Source organism: Lepisosteus platostomus, chromosome 8 (assembly GCF_059453375.1).
Source record: "Lepisosteus platostomus isolate fLepPlt1 chromosome 8, fLepPlt1.hap1, whole genome shotgun sequence".
NCBI classification, from domain to species: domain Eukaryota; kingdom Metazoa; phylum Chordata; class Actinopteri; order Semionotiformes; family Lepisosteidae; genus Lepisosteus; species Lepisosteus platostomus.
In genome coordinates this window covers 28,142,961-28,168,565 of record NC_142618.1, presented here as the reverse complement: position 1 = coordinate 28,168,565, position 25,605 = coordinate 28,142,961, and the positions used below count along the sequence as shown (strand labels likewise).

General features: G+C 33.7%; 1 protein-coding gene across 2 annotated transcripts in view; it reads right to left on the bottom strand.

The window, feature by feature from the left end:
- pth1r (parathyroid hormone 1 receptor) overlaps window positions 1–25,605 on the bottom strand; it is a 154,380-nt gene that overhangs the window by 5,231 nt on the left and 123,544 nt on the right. For both annotated transcript variants that reach the window (XM_088643038.1, XM_088643039.1), the window contains exons 5-11: window positions 24,113–24,207; window positions 16,485–16,671; window positions 15,899–16,052; window positions 3,717–3,777; window positions 2,433–2,499; window positions 978–1,072; window positions 3–144 (exon numbers count right to left, since the gene is read on the bottom strand). In XM_088643038.1, coding sequence (XP_088499164.1) covers window positions 3–144; window positions 978–1,072; window positions 2,433–2,499; window positions 3,717–3,777; window positions 15,899–16,052; window positions 16,485–16,671; window positions 24,113–24,207 — 801 coding nt within the window. The remainder of the gene's footprint in view (window positions 1–2; window positions 145–977; window positions 1,073–2,432; window positions 2,500–3,716; window positions 3,778–15,898; window positions 16,053–16,484; window positions 16,672–24,112; window positions 24,208–25,605) is intronic.

Here is a 25,605-nt window from a genome sequence, read left to right as displayed (position 1 = left end):
ACCTGGAATGAATTAAAAAGCATTTCATAGTGCATCTGTATCTGCCATGGAATTCCTGAAACTTCAGTATATGGCATGGCCATGAAGACAATGTAATGAACACCAAACAGAGGCATGAGGACCAGAGTAGACTTCAGCAGCTTTCTGTCAAAGGAAAAGGAAATTTCTGTCATTTCTGTTAGGTTGTTGGATAAAATTCATTGATGAATTTAAAATCTATATTTATAAAGCTTAGTATTTGGCAGATGAAGAAAATCCCATGGTGGATGGTTCTGCAACCCAACTGAACATAACAGGGGTACAGTACTTTGCATTCCAACAACATCTTCCTGAGACCACACCCAAAATGGACAGCACCCCAAGAGAGCAGAGAAGATTCATGTGCTGCAGACATCTCTTTGACTAAAATCACCTCTTGAGATTTTGTTGTAGCTCCTCCTTTTGGCTGGGAAGAAAGTAGAGCTCTTTCTTTCTCCCCAAAGGGACATTTAATTGTAATTACAGCTTTGCTGATTTGCTTCATATCCATAATTTTGAAATGTAATGATTAAAGCTAAGATATTTTATTATTCTATGCTGAGGTAGTCAAAAAGTCAATGAATTGAATATTACTTTTGTACATGTATTTATAACATTTGTTATAACTGAACATTAACTTTATTTGTAATGGCAATCTACTCATACTTAATTAATAACTCACAGAAATTGTTTTTGTAACATCTTACATGGGTAACATTTTTTTAAAAGCTTCTGATCTTCCAACGAGAAATGTCTCACCATGAAATTTGAAAGTATTTACATAACATAATACATTGATATAATAAAACTGTCCTATTAACTAGTGTAATACAATAACATCCATGTAAATATTGCCATTTCATAAGTTTACATGTATATCAACCATGGAACTATACATAAGTCTGTATTACAACTAGGTTAATAAAAACAGCTCCTAATGTATATTAGGTATTTCTTACCTGTATTGTTGTCTAGTATCACATCTTCCAGCATTTGTTTCTCTTAATTTTGTTGCTAAAACTCTGATTATATTTAAAAACAACAAAAAATTTACCTGTAAATAAGAACAAAATAATATTACTGAACCTTTGTGATATCTTAATAAAAACTAAGACCTTGTAGAAATTCATGTTCAAAGTTTCTAAGATAAACATAGCGAAATGTTTAGAAATCCACTCAGTCATTTTTTTCTCGCACTACTATTGTTTCTGTCATTCAAATTTCAGTTGTAGAAGCACATCTTGGTTTGTTTTGGGCAAAATTTAGTCTATCAACATGTGTTTGTCGCTTAGAGCAGAGACCAAAATGAATGGGCACAAGGTGGAATTCTCCCCATCATAGCGCACATACTGTACAAACACAAACATGGACAAGATCACACTCACACCAGGGCCAGTTTCCCCAGAAGCCAATTACCCTACCAGTATATCACTGGATTGTGGAGAGAAACCGGAGCAGCTGGGGGAAAACCCATTCAAACACAGGGAGAAAATAAATACTCCATGTAGATAGCACCTCGGAATTGAACACAAGGCTCCAGCCCTGCGAGGCAGAAATGGTAGCCACTTTGCCACTGTGCCACCACTGCTCTTTTTTTTTGTATGAATATTCAGGTGGTACTCATAAGCAAACATCAAACATCAATTAAGGCATGCAATTTATGCTTCTTTACAATATCTGTTCATTTCTAGAATGGCCCTGTCTTCAGGCTGCTGGCGGAAAATTAGCAATGTAAACAAGCTTGAGCTGAAGCAATAACCCAGGGATTTTTTTTTCTTATTCAAACATTTTGCCACCTTTCCTGCCAAGTTTGTTAATTCAATATTTACTTTGCCACAAAGGTCTGTACAATTTCTCATGTATGCTGCTGTTGAACATTTTATGCATAAGGTCCATCCATCCTTCCTTTACCAGAATGCTGCTTATCCGTGTGAGACTCAAGGCAATCTGGAGCCTATCCCGGAAGCATATGTCAAAAGGCAGGTCTGAAAGAAAATGACCATCTCTACCTGGATAGGACGCCAATCCATTGCAAGACCAGAAAAAAAGGGACAATTTATAAAGGCCAATAGAACTTAGCCAGAATGTCTTCCAAGGCGGGAGTAAACAGGAACACTGAGAGAAAACCCATCTGAACACAGACTACATGCAAATTCCACAGTAGGAGCCAGAGAGCAGAAACAAACCCTGGGCCTGACAGCTCTAAGGCAGCAGCACTAACTGCTATACAGAACCAACGCGCTGCTCTGCATGAAAACCAAAAAAGTAAATGGATAGCCTGCTGTCATACAATCATAAAAATCACCTGACAGATTATTTGACATTGTAGTAATTTGTGTTCATAATAAATAGCTCACATGTACAGTGTGCCTTTTATAAAACAGTTGATTTAAATAAAATCAGTTTTTACTTACCACTATTGCTGCCAATATTGGCACTTGTGCTATCCATTTAAGGTTGCCAGCACTAAGATCCCAGCACCTACAGGAAGATGTATAAATTATCATCTGAACAACACTGTGTTTTCATTCATGCTTTCAGATAAAATAATGAGAAACGACATGTAATTTGGAATTAAAATTTCCATTTTAAGTTCAATTTTGGATTGAAAGGTCGAGTAAATGTGTATAAAACCTTGCAACAATTTGATATACAGTACAGTATGTCTTTGTATTACTTTGATATCCTATACTGTATGTACTGTATCATCAATGTACAGTAATAGACTTTTATTTGTCTCACATCAAAAATGGAGAAATTTTATTTTAATTTAAATTTAAAATACAACTGAAGATATATACAGTATAAGGATCATTTGTATTCTCTGCTAATTACATACTGTATGTTCTGTTGATATAGATGTCCGTTTACTAATCACTGAGAGATCCAAATTCAGCCTATCAGGATGTTTGTCACTCAGAGCAGAGACCAAAAATAAAAATAATACTACAGAGCTGTGGAAATCTTTGTACAAATGCCATAATGCTTACTTATTTATGTGATAGCACAGTACATTTAGCCTCACCATTACAGATATACTTGAAAAGATCTTTGACAATCTCCAGTGTATTGCAGAAAATCATTAATCAACATATAAGACAACCAAGTCAATAAACATGTGATTAAGAAATGAAAGGCAACCATTCAGCTAATAGTGATGGTAACATTTCCTGCATAGTGGAGTGACATAGGTAACATGCTTATGGAATGTTCTTTATCCTAATTAAGTTTCTCTGGAAACAGACATTTTAAAATCAGGTACAGTAGGTAACCCATGAAGACCACAATGACTGGAGTCTCGGAAAGAATTACAGAGAGACTTAGAAAAGGCCATCTTCGGTTTAAATTGATTATTTCTTGTACACGTCAATCAGAAGAAAGAAGAAAGAACTAAAACACTAATCTTTCTAATTACCTAATTATCAAGCTACCTAATTAACTATATTGAATAGAAAGAGAAATACATGTCTTGCATGCAAAACCTGAAACATGAAAGCTTTTCACACATATTTCTTCATTTCAGAGAAAACACCTTGTGATAGTTATGACCCAACTGGAATATTAATGATAACAATATTATTAACACTTAACTCTGATATAATGCATCTGACAACATTTCGTATTTCCTGCAAATTAACACTATAGGCTATACTTTGATTAATCTATCAGGTTGTATTTCATATAGTTACAATACTTACTCTGTGTCTGCTAGAGTAGCTCTTCCACTAGCCCACACAGTAACAAACACAGCTGGGACCCCTATAACACAAAACATAACAATCAATTTTAAGAAACCATTCAATTTCATCCATCCTTAGCATAATCATTATCCGTATTTAACCACATAAGTCAGAAATTTGATACTGTGATAAGTCTCAGTAATTTGAGAGCAAATTGTAATAATTATTTACAATACATGATTGACAGTATAAATTATACATACTGATGAAAACAAATAGCATTAAAACACAGAAACAGTAAAAAGCAAACAAAATAAACATTATAAAGTTCATGAACAGCAAACTAATAGTAATAAGAAATCCTTCTAATGTTCTCCTTTCTGTTTGGTGTTTTTAGTGAAAACCTATTGTTCTCATTATTTTTCTACTGTATATACAGTATATTAATGATAACAATTTGTGTTTAATGTATTTTAATAGAAGTGTTCTCCAGTTTAAAAATGTATTTTTATATATTAAAGGTAACTATTTTAAATATCAAAGGTAAATAACTTGTGAAATAAACTAAAAAATGAAAACTATTGTAACAATTATTTAACAGTAGACTAGCTTTTAAACTCATGTTAATTAATAGGTCTTTAATGAATATTCCACATCTTCTTAAATCCTATACATTGGCTTCCTTTAAGAATAAAAAAAACAACAAAACATCCTTGGATCAATTAGCTACCAAACAGCTAACAGGCTAGATAGGCTGAATAGTCTCTCATTTTTAAACATTTTTACATAATTTGAATTTCAGATTATTTTTTGCAAGACAATACAACAAAGTAAATATATAATTATATTGTTATTAAATTCTTTAGATACACGATTCCATATACTGTATATTCCGTATTAATCAAATTCTAAAAAGTATCTGTTTTTTTATTGAGATAACAAGTGGAAGTATTTGCAGAAATGGTTAAACATTAGAACTTTTTACAAAGTATACAGTATAAACTTAATATAGTCAGAAGAAGCACGTAAAAACTTTTCCAAAATAACCACAGTATGTAGCTGATTGAAAGACTTTGATGCTTAAAATGTTTAGGAAGAATGTGGAATGCCGGTGTGTATTTTTTTATTTAAACTATCAATACCAGCCATATACAGTTTACATTATATGCTTATGTTCCTAAATTAATATTGTTTATGACCTTCAGCGCGATTTTGCTCCTCTTCTTTTTATGCTCAACTACTAAAATTTCCCTTTAGTTGTAAAATTCCACATAAATATTCAATTCTAAGAAGATTAAAACATGCACAGTGAAGAGATTAAATGATTAAATCATTTCAACAAATGCACAATGAGTGCCCCTGTCATTTTAGCCAGCCAAATCACATACTGCGGTACAACGCAGTGAACTATGGATAATTTTGCACGGTACAGGGTTGTATCGTGCATTTTGAATGGCTGCATCTGAATGCCACATACGGTACACTTTAAAACTACAGTATGTGTACTTACTGCATATACTGTACTGTACCTCTCCAAATAATGAATTGTAAAACACAGATACACAGATACAAAAACAGCGATAATACTATTTTTGAGGTAAAATATTGAGGGTAAGCTGGTTGTTTTACAAAATCAAACCTTGAGACAAAGAAAACTGAAATTTATCGTCTGGCCTACATCCATTAATTCTAGTTTCCATTGCTTTTGAGCCCCTACAGTACAGTATATTCCTTTTAAAAACTCATGGAGGGCATAAAGAAAAATAATGAAATAGTTCAAAAGAAGCAATCTTATGGAGTTTTTAAAATGTATTTTAAAAATGTAAAACATGAATTGACTATATGACATAATGCTTTTTGAATTTAACACATTTAAAATAATTTAGTGTACATGTAGAGTACAGTGACAAAAAAAATGTCAATGACAAGTTATCTTGTGAAAATGGTAAGAGAAACCTGGTTTAAAAAAACAAATACTCTTAATTTTATCATCAAACATCATTGTATAAATAGCAGACAACACATGCTGTCATAGATCAAATAGATTCAATAATTGCCCCTGGTTTCACTTCAACAATAAGATTCCAGTTCTTTCTCAGTAGGAAGCAACATGAGAAATGACTAATGTTTCTACATCTCACGCTTCTCTGACCTCATTGTAATGTCCTCTATTATAACTTTTAGTTCCATAGACAGTATTGAATGAAATAATGATGCCATGCATTATTCACTAAACCTAGTCTTCATGACTGAAAGAACTCAAAATGATTTTTTCACGCATTGTTCCCATCATGGAACATCACACACTTGTCTTTTGTACTCAGCATGTTTTCTCTGTGATACAGGCAGATGAACACTCATGCCAGAAACACTCTTGTTTATTTTGTTTTGGTGCCAAATATGTAATCAAGGGAATGAATTATATCATGCTCATTGTCCCCACTCTTTCATTCACTGGATAGATGTTAATTTTATTATGCAGCTGCTTTTTATTATAATCAATGGGAAGGAGAGCCTCTTCTTTTTCATAATAATACATTTTGAGCCTGATATTATAACCATTAAGTTGTTTTATATTTAAAATGTTTATTTGTTAACATTACATTGATGAACAATGACACATATCACCAGTTTCTCTCATATTGCATTAAAAAATTAAAATGTTCCTTAACTCAACCCATGACACAAGGCTAACACAGAAGGAAACCATACAGTATTTTGAAGTTAGAAGAGGAGAAACCCTGGATAAAACACCTCCAGAATTTGAAATAGACATAAAAATTCAGTTCGAATTGTTTAATTAAATACCATCTTTGCTTAAAAGCAAATAATCACTCTTTTTGTGTTCTTGTGGATCAACACTGATTTCCTTAGCAAGGCATTGTATTTCTTTGTGCTGCTAGTACTGTATCTTGTTTAGAGACTTTTTAGCTTGTTAAAATAAGGTATGGTGCAATAGGTTTCATGTAACTTTCTGATTTTCAAAATACCTTGAGGCAATTATCTTAGATTCATGTATAGTATTATGTACTAAATATGTGAATTTGTACGCATATCTTTATCTTGTAACACTAGGCTCTTTGAAACAAAGAAACAATGGTGATCACTTAAACCCATTCCTTATGGTTTCAAGCAACTAAATTGTAAATTATTGTTATTATTAATGCTAATATTTTACAAAAAGTGTCCTTCTTTTTCTAGTTTGTTGTCTCAGTCTCTATAAGTCAGAATGAAAATAAGAATCATTCAAATCAAAAAGCTGCATGCAACTGAGATAATACTCTGTGCAACACACAAGCTAACATTGCATTTTTTATTTATTTCGGGTTTTCAAGTTCTCTGCTCTTAGCAGCTTCTTTTTCTGTAGAATGACAGAGATAATAACACAGTTTGGCACTTTACTTCAAAGTATTTTCAATCATGTTGGGCAAATGTACTGTAATTACACCTTAGTCAAGTGTTTCCAGAGGGGGAAAAAATGCTATGACTAAATCTGCACAGGATGCTCCTTTGGAAAACAATGAACCTTCACTAAGATTCAGATAGAAAACTGCTTTCAATTACATTTGTAGTGGAAATATTAGTATTTTTGGGCAGACCGTAAAGTGCTAAGATTTTAAGATGCTACCACCTACAGTGTAGATTACACAGAAAATGTGTGACCTGAAAAGACAGTGCAACAATTTGAACTTTCAACAAGAAGGTTGATTTTCTTTTCTTTTCTCTTATCTGTTTTGTGTTAATGTGTTAACATTTAATTGTTGTGCCTCGTTGTTTTATAATTTAATTTAGTTGTTTAAATTATAGTAAAAGCTTTCCCTCTTGTTTAATCAGAAAAATCCATAACATTGAAATTCTTATCAGTTCTAAATAACAAGTGTATTTATAATAAAAAAATGTTTCCAGATAAAAATAATTCCTTTATAATCCTCTCTAAAATGGAACATCAGCTGTATTTAATACCCACTCCATTGAAATGTTAATGGTGTAGGCATTTTTATCCATTGGCTCAAACAGATTAAATAAAATAAAACTATAGTACTTGTTGCTTCAGTAGCATGTTTTAAATATGGGCTTCTTCCAGATATTAAACCAGAGATTACATATTAGAACATATTATTTATACTGTATACATAGTGTGGTTATATTTGAGAATTTCTTAAATAATTATTTTATTGCATTCCAATCATTATATAGAGTTAATAAATTGGTTTGCTTGAAAAACACATTTAAAAAAGTAAAAAGTAACTGAATGGGTTTTAAAGATATAAATGATTTTCATTCTGCACGAAATATACTGTACTGTATATAGTAATTATTCTGTCAAGGATACTCATTGATTTTTTGCAATGAATGGCACTTTTAGTGAGAACAGTTTTTGTTCATTTTTAATCATCAAACATATTTGAAAAATTACAGCCTCGATGAATACCAACAAAAGGATCCTCTATAAAAAAAGATATAGGATATTAAGACAGATCAGGTTGCAATAGTGCTATAGAAGTGAATGTGGAGAGTACTGAAACAATACCAGCATTTTTATTTCGCTGAAGACAGACCAACATACCAGATCTTTTAAGCTACCCTGAGAGACCCATATTGCAGCCATCATGTACTGTAGGTAAAGTACCAGGAAAAATATCCCTTTTTAGATTGCTGAACACAGAGACACCTATTTTCACAATTTAAGTCTGGCAAGCAGTGCATCCACAGCAAAACCCATTTTTATTACACATTATTGCAGCATGAGGATCTGCATTGTCATACTAAAATGTTCTCACAGAAGAATGAGTCCACATAAAGAGCAACAAGTGAGGTCCCAGGACTTGATTGATATAGGGCTTTGAAGCCAAGCTGCAGTCAATCGCTAAAAGTGAAATTCTGTAGCAACTAGACACCCCTTACCCAGTCTAGAGTTATTTTAAGATAATAATATACACTATATTCTTCTAAGAACACATACTGTAAGAATAAACACAGTCATAAGCTTCCTTTGAAACTACCTGGGACCCCAGATACTGTCCCAGGATATAGTTTATATAGGATAAAGTGCAACATTAAAAGTGCGTTTTCCAGATAGTAACTGCTGCTAAGTTTTTAAATCTTTAAGTAAAAAAAAAATCAAAAGAGAAAGCGAAATGTCCTTTGTTTTGCACCCTAGATCAAACACACTGGGTGCATAGACAGTCTTGTCACCCAAAGGATATCATAGATATGCATTGCAGAGCTAATATAGAACTATTGATATTGTAAGTCATGAAACAATCAAAGGCCGTCCTCATTAAAATTTCACCTGACTGGAAATGTGAACCCCTTTGTTACTCTGATGTAAGCAAGAGACAGCAGAATTATTATTCGTGTATTTATGATTAGAGAAAATATAAATACTGTAAATTCTGTGATTTAGTGAGTTGTTCTGGTTAACATCACTTCTTAATTGCATAATTATGAAGCCTAAACAGACACTACACTATTTAAGAGATCCCAGTGTAAATTAAATCCTGAAGTCTGTGGAGAAACCAGACTTAATTCATGTGGGCGCCAAGATAAAGGAGTGTCAGGGCAAAACCAAACATCCAAAGAATGTGAAACTAAAATTCATCTTGTTCTTTTCTTGCTATTCTTATTCTTCTTTTACATAATTTCTTATCTTCGTATTTACTGCCTTTTGTTACATACTATCACCTGATAAGCTTTCATATTTCAACCGAATAATGTTTTGATTTAGAATCCACAGACCTGTTTTTTAGTCCTACATTGTCTTGTGGTTTTCATTTTATTTCAAGTCTGAGCCACAGAATAGGAAAAGTATTTCCTTAAGTCTAGCTACAGTAACTAAGGCTAAATACAGCAGCACATATGGTAAGCCAGTCCCTGTTGCCTTCCAGGTACAGCTTTGTTTTAGAATTATCTACCAAATTTTTATCATGATTCCTTCAACCTTTATGACTTGTAATAAGGATAGGTCCAATATCAGATCATTTCAATTTATCTTTGTTAACTTGTACAAGCACGATTGCCAAAGCTCCAATTGCCATCTGCGTGTTATAGTGAACATGCTATAGTAGTTGAAAAAGAAAGAAAATATAGAAATTATTACTCATTACCATAAAACAGTTTTACTCATAATCCTCTCACTCTTTGAAAAAGGTGATGCAGTTAGTGGGCAATACAACATCCACATTGTATGCGCTGTGCATATAGAAATGATACACACAGTGTGTACAATGCAGGAGCTGTAAAGCCTAACTTTAAAGGAGATTTCAGTTTATTCATACCACTATTTTTCAGATCAACTCAGAAGTGATTTATTTATTACTTACTCAGCATTCAGCTACATCAGGACCATAAAATATTTTTTGAAGAGAAAATAAATAGAATTAGTCTAATTCATGATACAAAATAGAAGTTACTATATAATAAATAAAACCAGTGACCAATGCAGTATTCACATTTATAGCAAAAACACAGAATGTACTGTATACAAATAAATACTTTCAAATAGTAAAAGTAATAATAGAAAACAATCCATAATAAACAATAAGATTATATAACTGATAATTTTAACACAGAAGTTCTTAATAATTACTTAATAAGAACACATGTAAAAAATGCATGGCATGGTGGCACAGTGGTTAGCAATGTGACCTTGCTATGCTGGGGCCCTAAATTCAATTCCTGGGTTTCTATCTAAGTGGAGTTTGTATGTTCTTCCCATGCTTGAGTGGATTTCTTCTGAGTGCTCTGGTTTCTCCCCATAATTCAAAAACACATTTTTTAGGATAATTGGTCCGGCTGTCTGTGCATTGATGTCTGTGTGCCCTGTGATGGACTGGTGTCCTGTCCAGGGAGTATCCTATCTTGTATCAGTTGCTTGCCAGGATAGGCTCCAGCTCCACTGTGATCCTGTTTTGTATACAATGGCTAGAAAATGGATGGATGGATAAGAAAGGCTATAAATGAGAGGAGGCTATTTAGCCATCTAACTCAGTTACTTTGAGTAAAGACATGCCTCCTGCTCTGAGTTTTAAATCTCTACTTTTGTCCTCTGGTTCTCATTTCACTGTTCATTCTGAAGGAATCCTCTAATTTGACTTTATCAGTGCTTTTGAGGATTCTAAATACTTGTTTTGGATTCCGCTTATAACCTTCACAATTCAAAACAAACAAAATATTTTCATAAAATTAACTAAAATTATTATGTTTATTATTTTCTTTTAAAATCCGTAGTTGAGAGTCAAAAGGTAAATAGTTAAAGACTGAGTAGTCCTGGAGGACCTCATGCTGAATGAAGATGCTCAAAAAGGAAACAAATATCTCAGTTCATAGGGCTGCCTAAAAAAAACCATAAGTATAGGGGATAAACTATACCATGGGACATGTAAGATCATATATTGGTTGGTAAAGGAAAATTCACAAAGCTCATTATTAGTGATACAGTTAAATAGCAGTTTTTGTTTACTGTTTGCCTCTATTCAGCAAAATAATCAAAGCAAAAACTCACAAAATGTAATTTAGCCTCTATTTATACAGTTTGTAGTGATAGACTAGTAGATTACGACCCCTCTGATATCATTGTAGAAAAACAAAACTATTTAATGAAACTGAAGGGTATGAAACTTAATGCTAATTTACACATATTCAAAACAAATTTATATATATATACATTTCAATCCTAGTAGTTTCTCAACATTCCTGCATGGGTATTATTTCTTGTTTTCCTAGAATGGTACATTTTAACTGATTATATTGTGCATTTGCATTATGATTTGCTGTCAAAACTTGTGTTTAAAATAAATTGATTTAGTTTGGCCAAGAATTTCAGGATTCAAAAGCATCTCTGACATTTCTTTTGTATGAACTAGAGAGCCCAGAGGTCAAGTCATTGCAAGACACATACTGTAGCAGTAAAAATTATCAAGTGGGTAGCCTGGACTGCCAGTAAGCAAAACGAAACCTACAGTATCTGTTCCGCACTTAATACAAGCTGAAAAGCAAAGTAATAACAATAACACGTAAATGTAATTATATAAATGCCTGAGCAAATGTATAGTGCCCTTATACAGTATATATCTGGGAACGGATGTAAAGTCATTTTGAAATTACTTCCTCCTGATATTTTACAGTGTCATTGTTTCAACTGCTTGATTATAGAAATACTAAGTATTTTCATATTTCAGAATGTCATGTATCCCTGACAAATTGAACTTTTTTTAAGCAGATAATGTCAAATTGTACCCGAAAAGAAAAAGGCATTTGAAAAAAAAACATGAACTTTTGCTACCTAGGTAATGAAGACCTTCATCTCAGGCTTAACTGAACAAGAATTGGAAAGATCACAATGTTGCATTTGACCTCTTTAACTTCAACAGACGTTTCACCTTCTTGGCCTTTTCTTGATTGTTACCATTATAGTGGTAAAAAAGAGGAAAAACATTAAGATTGTAGGCAATTATGTAATTAAATCTGAAAGTACTCCTGAGAGTTCCAAAAAATAGTTGCATACAATTACTGCAGATCAGTAATCACAGAGAAAGCTTATGTTTAATTTGGAGTATTTACTGTATGTCCAGTATAGTATTTATTGTTTTTAGTCTACCTCAGTGATTCACAACAATTATTTTTTACATCACATTATACATGAAAATGTGATGTATTAAAATACATTGCAATAACAAAGAAATAATATGCACCCTGTCAACATTTGTAATGCACAAACTTAAATTATCTGAAATTTGTATTCATTACCTAAAGAAATGTATCTGTTAAGCATAGCAGTGCATGTGCAAGAATGTATGTACTGTATAATGAGTAGGATACACGTGTTGTTCCACTGTACAAAAAAGTATATGAAAGCTAAATAATGATTCCCTTGCTGCATTCCATCAGTACAGTTTGTGAATAAATGCATCTCTTGCATTGTTTTTTTAGTAGTATCCTCAGGAGAGATCACTAACGCCTCCTGTCACAAAAACTGCAGCCCACAGAAAAGAACCAATAGTGCCTTTCCAAACAAAACTGAAATGTGAGGCACATTAGAAAAAATACTTATCTATGGAACTTCATTTTCAACCATGAAAATATGTTTCTAAGTGGTTACATTACCCCTATATACTGTAAATAGCTACAGTGCACCCTATTGTGTAAAAAAGGTATGTTACCATGTTGTTTTAAAACTACTTTCCAAAAATAGTTTAGGCCTAGTTGTCTCAGAGCATGCATTTAAATTCCCCTATATACAGTTCAGAAATTTGTATATGACAATAATAACCCTATAACAGTTCAAATTAACTTGCCATTTTTGTTTATTACAAATGCTGTAAAAAGAAGATCTTAGAGGTCAACATAGAGAGTACACCATTTGCTATTACTCATAAATGGACTCAGAATATGGACTTCACTGAATTAGGAAGAAAAATTCTAAATTCCATCATCAAATAAATTAACAGGAAAAACTACTATATGATATACTTAACATATTTTTTAAGTCTGTGACATTAGATGAATTAGTAAATACCATTTTAAGTCAAATCACTGTCATTATTTTCCTAGGAACAACAACTGGAAAATACATTTTCACACCTACATTAAAGCAACCTATTTACATAATTTACTTTGTGTATTCCATGTAAAGTATCTCTTCATATGATTTCATTAGATAAACAAAAATTATCTTAACCACTTACAGTACCTTTCCAACTTTAGTTTATTAGTTACAAAAAAGAGAAAATGTTTTTTTTTTAGATTTCTAAATGTTTCTCCTTTTTGTTGTGCTGTATAGCTAGAAGATTTTGTTCTGACTGCCAATTGTTAATAACCTTGATTGTAACAACAGTTATAACAGGAGAGGAGTGATAAGAACTACATATACGTCTATGAAATATACATGATTAGACCATCAGCCTTCTTTTATACAACAAATTCAAAAAAAAATATAACAAGATCTTCTGCACCAACTGGAAAGGTAAGATGTTGGACACAGGCCTTCGACCATGATCACTGTTAAGGCTGAAAAACACATGCATATGCTTTGCTTTTCAACAAAAGTTGAACTACAGTATGACCATAATTGCCCTTTATTAATGGGGTATTTTATAATTAGTCAGCAACTGTTGTAGGTTACCTCTGTCTCATTGGTTTGGCTTGATACCTGTAGATAGTATAAGGTTTCACACTAAAATTCAGGCAATGTTATTCTAATTCACCTATTAATTCTGAAACATGAAACACTATAAGAAATTGGTCTATTGTGCTTAGAATTTCCAACTTGGAGACATTTTAAGTAATAGTTTGGATTTCTTTTTTTACTCCAGTCACCTGATATTAAGATAAAACAACCTTTCCTCACAATCTTTATTGTAATTAGGGTATCTGTTTTCACATCTTAATCTGCCTTAATAATAAGTCTATATGAGGGGTTAAACATTTTGTTTTTATTTGCCCAAAGACTCCATACATATGAGAAATAATCTAGTCCTGGAGTGTCTGTTTTTAAACACTGACTAAACATCATTTTTGCTTAATTCATTATTACTGATCATTTTCTATAATTCATAATGTCTGTGAACCTTGAAAACTTTAAAACTAAAAAAACTATTATCTGAAGAAAATGCATTACAAATGTCTATATCTATATCAAAACCTAAGCAATATTAAGTGTTTTCAATATACTTAAATAGACTGCAGATTTAAGAAAAAATCTAATTGTATTTAATGAAAACCACACAAGGAAATACAGTATAAACGTGTGCACCAATGGGAAATATTTTGGCAGGTATAGCCATGGTTCCAGCACTATACTAACTGGTGGTTAAACTAAACACTTGGTTTTGTTAATACAGCTTTTACATATCTGTATAACTGTGTTACAGAAATTAAATATACTGTATTAAATACTTCATCTGATCTGTGAATGACATCTGTTAATTTGATAGCTTGGGAGCTTTAACACTGGCTCTTTTATTACTGGTGACTCACATTTATACTGTTACTAACTTACATTATTTCTACTGAAAATAATGCAACTAATTACATTTATTGCAATAATGTACATTACTTAGCCGTTCTGATGATAAAATGGGGCATGACAATGGATGGCTAAATGAATGGAAGGATAATTTGCATTTTGAGAAAACCTACAGTACGTATAAACTATAAAGTTCTAATATGAGTTACAAGCTTCTCAAAAACAGTAAGATTTATTTATATTTTGGATACACATCCAGTAATTATTGCTACACCATCTGTTTAACATAGTTGTACTTCAGTGAATTGAAACCTCAACTGTTTTTATTTGCTTTTTTCTGTGTATTAGTTCAGTGGAAGCCCATTGTTTTTGCTGTGTAAAAAGACACTTTGGTACCACATTGCAATTGTATGAAGAAAACACATTGCAAAACCCTATTTAAATAGCTTCAAAGAAACGGAGCAGAATTAGTATCATTTGTTAAAGCGGAATTTGTCAAGAGTTCACCAATAATCTTGCAATTTTCTACTTCCTGTTTAGTAGTTACTGTTAAATATCCATATTGTATTAGAAAAAGTGAATTCATGTGTCCTTCCTGTAACACTGAGTTAGAAGCTATGTGTAGTAGTAGCCAGGACACTGGAGGTGTAACTGAAAATTTGCAGGCTCAGATACTTAACAGTGCACTTCTCTTTTACCTTCAGGATACCACAAGATTCGTCTCTCAGCTTCCTCCAATAAAGTGCCGTATTGTTTAAATGGATATTTACTGGGTAATTTTCTTGTTAGATTAATTCAAAACAGAGTTCAGATTAATCTTCAACTTTATGAAAGTGGTTCTCATTTAAAACTTTGTTCAACAAACTGTTTTTTACAGAAATTAAGAACGCACAATTTACAGTACCAGGACTAGTTAGCCTGAGGTTTGTAACAACAACTCATAATTACAATCCTCTTTTTTTAAAGAAAAATTCTGATTGAATAGGCGCAAAATATTTTAACAATGTTTCAACATAGAGTAAAACATCACTTTTTTAAGTTTGGAGACTTAATATTTATATATATATACTGTACATTTAATATTATGAAAGTGAACTGTCTCCTGAATTGATATTACTGTAGGTGTGGTACAGTTCATCAACAGGAAATAATTCAGTTTGCTTGACTATAAAAATATAAATCATGGAAATTCCTGGAACTCATAAAACTAAGTGCAGGATTCTGTTTAACTTACCCCAGCCAATGAGAGTAAATCCCCAAAGATACTTTCTGTCAGAGAAGAAGGTCATAAAGATGAGGCTATGAAGATAAAGTCCTTCCACAAGAATCCAATAATAATTGGTGGCCAAAAAGTACAGAAAGAGTGTTACAACCACCTTACAGCCAATCTAAAAGAGAAAACAACATAATATTTTATCTTGTTTTCATCAATACGCATAACGATAGAGCAGCAGTTTAAATCCATTCACTTAATTAAAATAATAGCTTTCTAAAGATGATATGGAAACACCCATTACAAAGATAAAGATTCTTTCCTGGGTTTCTTTCACATCTCAGAAAGAGATGCTTGCCTTCTGTGCCTAGTTTGCCAAATTTATAATGTTCGCTTGCAAATTCTTCTAAAGAATGTCGCCTTTGAGTTGTGTAAGATTTGTTTGAGCAGGACATAATAACATATTCCTAAATACTTATAACAGGTTTTTCAAACTGATATCTTTTCTGTTATGTTTCCTATAGCAGTTTATGGCCCAAAACTTTCATTAACCAGACAAATTGAGGTGCTTAAAATAGCACAGAAGGGAGCTTTATGTGATACTTACAAACTGAGTCTTGTCTGCCAGGGGGGCTTCAGTGATAGATTTTAGGTCCTCTACACTAATTCGCTCCATTTCTTCTAGTGCAGACCCTGAATAGAGCACATCATCCTTCACGAAAATGCTGATGGCCCTCAGCATGAAGGAAACAAACAGGTGCATGTGGATGTAGTTCCTGGTGCAATGCAGGCGTCTGTTTATGGGGAAAAGAAGTGTTTTGCTTAAATTTGCAAGGGCAAGTATCAATGATAATATTTCAAAATGATCAAATGTTAAATGAAAAACAAGAAAACAGATAATTTAGAATTTAATAGAATATTGTCTGAATAAACATCCAATAACATATCTTAGGAACATTTGTTTAGAAATACTGAAGATAAATTGCAATATAGTAATTTCCAATAATTCAGGAATATTTCTTTACACCGATGAAAGTTTCCAAGAGTTATTTACAGTAAATACTGATTACAATGAAGAATTCAGTTAGACATTGATCCTTTATGTTAAAGCAGGATATGAGAGCCTGTTACAGAAGATGACACCTAGATGGAAGTCTGCAGCAGGAGACAATCTTTTGATATACTGTACAGTAGCAGAGTTCATTGCTATCTATGGAGTGTAAGTATGTACAGTATGCTCTGGAGCCACCAGTGATTGTGATTGAATCCAGGCAAGAGAGTTTTACAGAAGATAAAATCATTGCCTTGAAACCTTGTCTGTGGCCGAAATTTTCTGGGGAAGTAGAGTTTTCCACTGACTAGGGAATAATACTATGTACTGTATGCTCTGAGCTCGGAGATAGAACCAAGGCAGGAGCAAAGTTGCACCGTTCCAACTATCCAGCCAAATTAATTGCTAATAATAGCTGCCAGTGCAGCTTATGGTATAGTACATCATTCGCTGGGGTGGTTGACTGCTGAGCAAATTTTGGTACAGAAGTGATTTGATAGATGTTAGGCAGAAGCCACAAGATGTGTGGGCACCCTGTTGGATATTGGGGGGCACCATACGAGAGAATGTCCCTACTAGCTTTCAGAGTATGTACACCCAAGGAGGTTTTCTTTCTCTGCATCTTTCTAGCAGATTTCCAAAGGTGAGATTTCATTTAAAAGTGACACCAAGATTTCTACATTCTGACAGCAAGAAATGCAGCTGCTATCCTACTGTCAAGATGATAAGCAGTGATTAGATGGCAGATCCACCAATGCTGTAACTGAACAATGTGGAAGGCAGCTTTGATGGTGTCTGTCAAGGCCATCACCTAGTCACCTGTATTTCAGCCTCATCTGAATTCGCTTTCTTGTTAAGACTGAATTGTTTCAACAGTGTATAAGTGGTAGACAGCAAAGCCATTTCCATAAATTTTGCGGTTACAGCAAGGAAAAGAGCAGGTAGCTAGACGGTCCACCCAGCTGTTATCCTTGTTTGGGTAGGATGATAACATTGCCCTGTTTCATGCTTTGGGGATTTTTGCTGTCTTACAGTAAATGTGAATAGATGTCATGAGAAAATTGAAATTACATTAGCCACTGTGCCTTTATGGCTCATTGCTGCTGCCAATAGGTGCACAGATACTGGAGCTGTGTAGTCCACAGAAAATGGTGATAGCAATGGATATAGTGACTATGCTGCGGTTTTACAATATTGACCTTCCTTTGAGATAGGCTGAAAGCACACCACAACCATTCATGCATGGATCAGGAAATAAAAAATATCAGTCCCTAGGATTATTGAGATCAGTATGGTGCCCATTAGCAATTGAAGAATTATATACATTAGATAGGATTGCACAGCACAAGCTGTTATACCACATTTGTAAAAGATGCTATTTGAAATTAAACCTGTCAGCATGGCTATTTGCATCATGACTGAGTAATAGCATTTGTGTATGTACTGTAGTACTCTATCATAAAATTTGGAAGTGTCATTTAACAATAACACTTCCAGAATTTGGACTTCCATTGAGAACCTCCTATAATGCCGTGGTCTTACAATATTGACCTTCTTTTGAGCTGGAACCACAACCATTCGTGCATGGATTAGGAAATAAAGAATTATCACTCCATAGGATTATTGAGATCAGTATATGGTACCATTAGCTATGGAAAAAATATATACATTAAGTGGGACTGTGAAGAATTAAAAGAGGACAATAACACTTCCAGAATTTGGACTTCCATTGAAAACCTTCTATAATATAATTTGGGCTATTAAGACACACAGCTCCAGGCTAATTTATTGGCAGCACCTCTGCAAACATCAGTAACAATTTGTACTATAAACGAGTGGTCCAACACAAACAGATGACAGAGAAAATAAATAAATTTGATACTCCATTTCCATTGCTATCCAGTATACCCTAAATTTACTGCCATGCTCTTTCCAATGCTGATTGAATTACAAAAGATTGTGCACTGGTAACTTAATTTGTAAGCTCTCCTCACACTGCCAAGAAATTAATCTGTTCCTGACCCTTCTACTGTCAAGACAAGATCAGAGAACAATTGTTTTGCACTTTATTCTTATTCTTGACCCAACAAAAATGGATCTTTCAGATGGGCTATTACAACACTATCTTCTCTTTAGCTGGTGATTTTCAGAGTTCATTAACTCTACATGTACTGCATTGTATGTCTTTGTGCAATTGTAGATTGTGAAATTTAAAATACTAAATCTTACTCTCACCTTTCAAAGTCCTGTAGCTGTGACCTCATTCTATATACAGTAAATCCATCACAAGGTAAGGGGTAAAAAGAAAAACTCCTTGTGAACCACTGAAACATTTGTGTCATTTGGAGTTTTACACATAAATATTTAACTGCTTTCTGATATCCATAGAGCCAGATCATCCTAAGGTAAGGTGTGCCTCAAGATAAAACGTTTACAAAAAATTCTAATGTATGTACACATTTTATTTGAGAAGAAAATAATAACAGGATAAAATTCCAATGCATCTTTAATGAGATACTTCAATATCTGGACCAAATAATACTAAAAATCCACACTCATTGGATTTTATCCTTAATGTGCACTGAGAGTACCAACAGATTTAACTACATTTAATTTTTAATTGCATCATGATGTTTACCACATACCATGTAACATCAGATCACAAAACTAAGTATACATGAATTATACCGAAATCCCAAAATAGATTTAAAAAATGAACCTACTGTAACTTTTTAACAAAACAATGTATACCATGATTCCCACATGGAAAGAATTTGCTGCAAGGAATAATTTAAACATGCTCAATGTAATAACTTAGACTGTGGTTGAAACCCACTGGATACAATTTTAAAGATGTGGCATGATGAAATGGAGGGTCTTTAACTCAAGAATGAATGGGTTAGTTACAGAAATTTAGTTCAAATAATATTTTTGGAAACGATTGCCACATGTGGGAGAAAAAACAGATCTGGGTTTTAATTTTGGGTGTGGTTATTATATATGGATTATTAAATTTACTTAAATACATTTAGCAGATGCTTTGGACTGTTCAAAGAAATCCATTTCCTAAAATAAATATACCCACAAAGCAAACCTAATAATTGAAGGCTGTTAAGATGTGTTCTGCAAGAAAAGTCTTACTGAAAGGAAAATACAATTTATTGTTAAATTTAATCTAACTTAATTATATATCTTTTTTTGTACTCTCATTGACCCTTATCGATAGTATATAATGCAAATGACCAATATTTAGACAGGCATAAAATAGGATGTACTGTATAACAAGTGTTATAGATAATGTTTAAAAAAATAAAAAATCATTAGCATTCAGTAGCATTGAGAGTCCATGGTAAAAGTTTTAGTATGCAAATTGGATCAGGTGAATATATACACTGTATATGATATGGCTGTGAAGTAGCATAATTTCACCCACAATAGATTTCATATGACATAAATTCCTATTATCATAAAAGATATTCTCAATGTTAAATTATGTCTATGTATACTTGTTGTGGAATACAATGTCCCTCTGATGTGCCTTTTAGTACTGTATATACTCAATACAGACAAAGAGAAAAATAAAAATGGAGATCCTGAACAAGTAGATTTTGGTAATGAGAATATTAAGCCTTTTATTGGATGCTGCATACAGTATCTATAATTTTTAAAAAGCTAACTTAAAGACTTTCTTTTATTAATGCATTTCTAAACGTTCAGTGAACAAGATGGCAGATTGTTTTTATCAGTGACTCTTAATCTTTAGATCTAATTGTGGTGCAAGGGAGGTGGAGTAGCTGTTGTGTGGCAAAGAAGAACCTTTATACAGCAATAAGACAACTCGCTCACACTTCTGCAAACTGTCCTATTTCACAGGATCCATCCAATGACAACCAATAGAGGGATGTATTACATCCAATCACTTCCTAACTGCTTTACTCAATACAGAGTCAAGGGGGAGCTGTAGACTATCCCAGCAAGTGATGGGCGCATGGCAGGGTACACCCTGGACATCATGCCAATCCATTGCAGGGCACACACAGGCACCTTTTGGCACCATACTTAATACCACATAATAGTATCTATAGTTAGGTCAATAGTACTGTATGTATTGAGGTCTGATGATTGAGTTTCAATATTCCTTGGGAAGTCATGTGAATTAAATAAATGGCATTTAATGTTTTAGTTATTTGAGCTCAAACTGTAAAAATGTCTTAAAATGTGCATAAACAGCAATTTAGATTTCAAAATTGTAGTTAATGCAAGAATAGTGAAAGGACAGCACAGTGGCATAGTGTTATCATTGCTGCTTAGGGCCCTGGATTCAATTCCTGGGATGCTATGTGCTTATCTGCTTGGAGTTTAAACATTCTCCCTGTCTGTACATGGGTTTCCTCTTAATGTCCAAAAACATATTAGGTTAATTAGGCTTCTGGCAGATCTAGCCCAAGGTGTGAGTGTGTGCATGTCTGTGTCTGTGTGTTTCCTGTGATGGACTGGCATCCCATCTAGGGTGTATCCCGGCTTGTGCCTGTTGCTTGGCAGCTCCCCCGTGACCCTGTATTGGATTAAACATTTAGGAAATGGATGAATGGATGGAAAACGTGATTAAGCCCTGCTTGAGTAATGAAGATTGCCTGGTTAGTATTTGCATGAATGATGGATGTCTGTCTGTGAAAGAAAAATTAGAAGTTCTTCCTCAGAAACAAAAGACTGGTCCAGAGAAACAGACAAACTGGCTTTGGGAGGGTCAGACCACATCCTGGAAGGCAGAGGGATGCCAGACAAGCCCCCAAATTATTAGACCTATCCAATTCATTCACATAACTGTTCTCTGCCTGCCGCTGCAGGTGACTACCAGTGGTTATTGCATTAGAAATTCAATAAAGAAGAGATTACAAGTTAAAAATAGCAATACAGACCCTGCCCATTAGCAGAATTAATGCATGTCCAGAGGACATTCAGTCAATAGCTAGGTGGTGAAATACTGTAGCTATTTTCTTTAGGTTTAGGTTTCTTTATATTTAGGTCAGAATATATTCTGTGTGTGGAGACGTTGTGATGAGCATCATGTACCAACCATGGGGGTGGTGGACATGTGATGTGGGGAGGAATCTCTCCTTTTTAAAAAAGCCATGACTGAGGTCAAATTTAAAGCCCTGCCATACATTGACAAGTTCTTGAGCCAACATTTTAGTACTTCTCCTTTTTTATTTATTTGGCTGACACTTTCAAACAAAGTGACTTAATTTGCACTGACTTATACAGCTGGGTAATTTACTGGAAACATTTAGCTGAATTACCATACTTAGTGGAATAAAATCAGAGTCTCACATAAGATATGAGCACACAAACTTCCAGTTACAACTCCGGAACCACACTGCCAAACACTGCTGTCCTTATTAACAAGTGTAACAACACTTTTTTGAAAACTGGACAATGTAGAAGTCTCCAACAGCAAAAGACCTGTCTTGTGTTGTAGTGGGGTTTGCAGCTTTTTACTGAGTCCTGCTACTGTATCTGTGCTCTGAGCCTGCAAATGGCTGTGACTGAATCCCAGCTGGGTTCAGTGTAGAGCTGTACCTGTCACACAAGCAAATCTGTACAGTAAGTATTGACTTTACAGCAGGACAATGCAAGACCACACAGAGCTAGGATTATAATGGCACAACTTCAAGAAAACAGTTATGATATTTTGCAATGGCTAGCATTTTCGCAGACCTTCATACAAAAGTACATCTGTTGGACCACTTCTTGAATGCTGTCAAAATAAGACAACCACAAAAAAATAAACTTAACCAGCTGGCTGGAGCTACACAGGATGAATAAAAGAATATCTTACAGTAGACTCAAGAAGATCATATTCAAAACTATTTGTAATAATTCCATCAGACTGTGTTATATTTTATACTGAAAACATTTTAATATTCTTTGATCAGTGTTTTGTGTTCGTTATCTTTGCATAAAATATTTAATTATTGAAATTATGAATGTGGTGCTTCGTTTGTACATCTGTGTGTGCACTCTAACATCTACAGTATAACTTTTCCTATTGAGGTATTTTTGTTTTATTAAGATCAGGTCAATAAAATAATTATATTTTAGCAATTCCTTTATATGTTTGGAATAATTAATAACAGTGTTGTCTTTTTTTTAATCTGATGCTTATAGAGCCTTAGTAAGGAACAGGACCCAAATATATATTCTGAAATAAGAATTATGCTGTTTTAGTATTTTTCAAACTAAAGGCTGTTTAAACTAAACTAAAGGTACAACATATGCTGTAGGAGGCCCATATCCTCCCCAGTTCTGCAGGCACAATGTCTTTTATCATGTGGAACTTAGAAGCCATTCTTCTTATGTGATTTTCTTTGCATAATAGTGTGTACAGGTTGTGTATAGTCTTTTTACAGTTTGTGCATATAGTGTCCTGCATATAGTCTGTGTGTTTACCCTTTGGTTTTTATGTTTTCTGACTGAGAGAAACAGTGTAAGATTTCCAGTGCACTGTTCGTCCAATTGGCAATAAAGGTACTTGAAGATGAAATTGTTTACGCTAATTATAAGTTAGGAGTATCCCATTCTTCCTCAAGTCATCATGCAATTTACATCATAAGATGTGTCTGTGTGTTACAAGGAATTACTAGATATTTACAGGTCAGTTTGTCACATCAATCACTATTATTCCACCACATTAAACATTAAAATGTATTTAACAGGTTAAATTTGGTACTATTATATTATTTGGTTACATTATGTTATTTTAAAGCTTTTCAAATATTTATAAAAGCTTAATAATCACATAATTCTGGTCCCCCTAGACATCTCCATCTGGGATAACTTTTTTCACTATTTTAAACAGTTAACCCACCTGAGAAGTTGTGGGACAGGTTGGGTATACACATATATCACACATATGGAAAACTTACAGCACACATGCCATTTAAACATTTTACTCATAAAATAATGGACATTTTATTGAAATCCCATAGTTAAATTTTACAGAAAAAGCACAAATTCGATTTGTCCAATATTTACTTACTCTAAAGTGTTTAGTACAAATAGAAATTGGGATTTGATGTACTTTCAAAAACACAGATGTGAAAAAGTACATTTAATTTTTGAAGGATAATGCCCTAGTATAACTGAGCATCAAAATAAAAGCATTTGAGAAAACAGTTACTCACCGGAAATATCCCAAAATAACAACAGCAACCATTAATGATCCCAAAGAAACAGAGTAACCCACGGTGTAAATCAATTTGAGGCGATCGAAGACTTCCTATGAGAGAAGAGAACAGTAATAAAAAACAATAATAATAGAAAGAAATCACAACCCTGTCAAATTAAAGTGACCACTTCCAAGAAATATCTGGATTTCAATGCATGTACCCACATTCTCCTTGTGTAATACAGGGGTTGTAGTAGACAACCCAACAACTGGTGAATTTAAATTCTAAAGTTGAAAAAAAAATGAGAAAATTGTGTTCCTTACTGATTTTGTAAATAAATGCCACACTCACTGCCCACAAATCTCCTTTAATATTTGTATTAACATATACTGTAACAGTGCAAAGGCATTTAATGCAGTCCACTGGATTTCAGCAAGAAATTTCTAAGCTGAGTGGTCCATTATAATGACTAATACTGCTATAGCTGTTTCATGTTCCAAATCATCTGAATTTGCTAAAATTTCATTTCCATTATTATTTGTGTTGTAAATTTGTACTTCCCTCTAGTTTGAAAAACACAAGTGAAGAACAGAGGACAGCTGCCAACAAAGTACAGGTTGAAAGATGTAATTCAAAACCATACTGCTACAATATCTTATATCTACAGAAAATAACAAATAACTTGATCATTTTTAGTAGATGGTTGTCACGCATTTATGATTTCCCATAGAATCACACATGCAACTTGATCTTTGTTTTTTTCCAGTACATCAATTTTGTGAATGTCTGGAGTGGTTTAAGGTTCCTAGCAAAACATTTGGCTGAAGTCTTAAAGCAGACATGAATAGGGTGGAGAAACCATGGGCTTCCAGTTAAGATTGCTTAGACTAATAGCAACCCACAGGAGTTATGTGAGCCATGTTAACCAAGATACTGTAGCTGGACCAACAAAGATTACTGGAGGGTTATGTTGTGCTGATGTAACCAAAAATGTACTGCTGTTATCATTTAGTGTGCAGGCTATGGGCAAACACGCAGGTCTAAACTGTGGTATAATTGCACAGTACAGGATTTTAATTTGAGATACTGTATGCCTTTATTTTAGTACTGAGTTCCAGTCTATACTGTAAAAAGTAAAAATAGGCATAAAGTAGTACTAATGTAGAAAACCTGTATAAATCCCCTTATACTACATGTCACAATATTTATATATTTTTGAATCTGATGAGAGGTTAGCATGGTGGCGCAGTGGTTAGCATTGCTGCCTTACAGTGGTGGGGCCCAGGGTTCAGATCTGGACCTGGGGTGCTATCAGTGTGGAGTTTGTACTGTACAGTATGTTCTCTTCATGTTTGTGTGGATTTGCTACAAGTGCTTCAGTTTCCTCCCACAATCCCAAGACACACAGGTACTGTAGGTTAATTGGCTTCTGGGATCAATTGGCCCTGGTGTGAGCGTGTGTACAGTATGTTTGTCTCCTGGTGTGCCCTGCAATTGACTGGCATCCT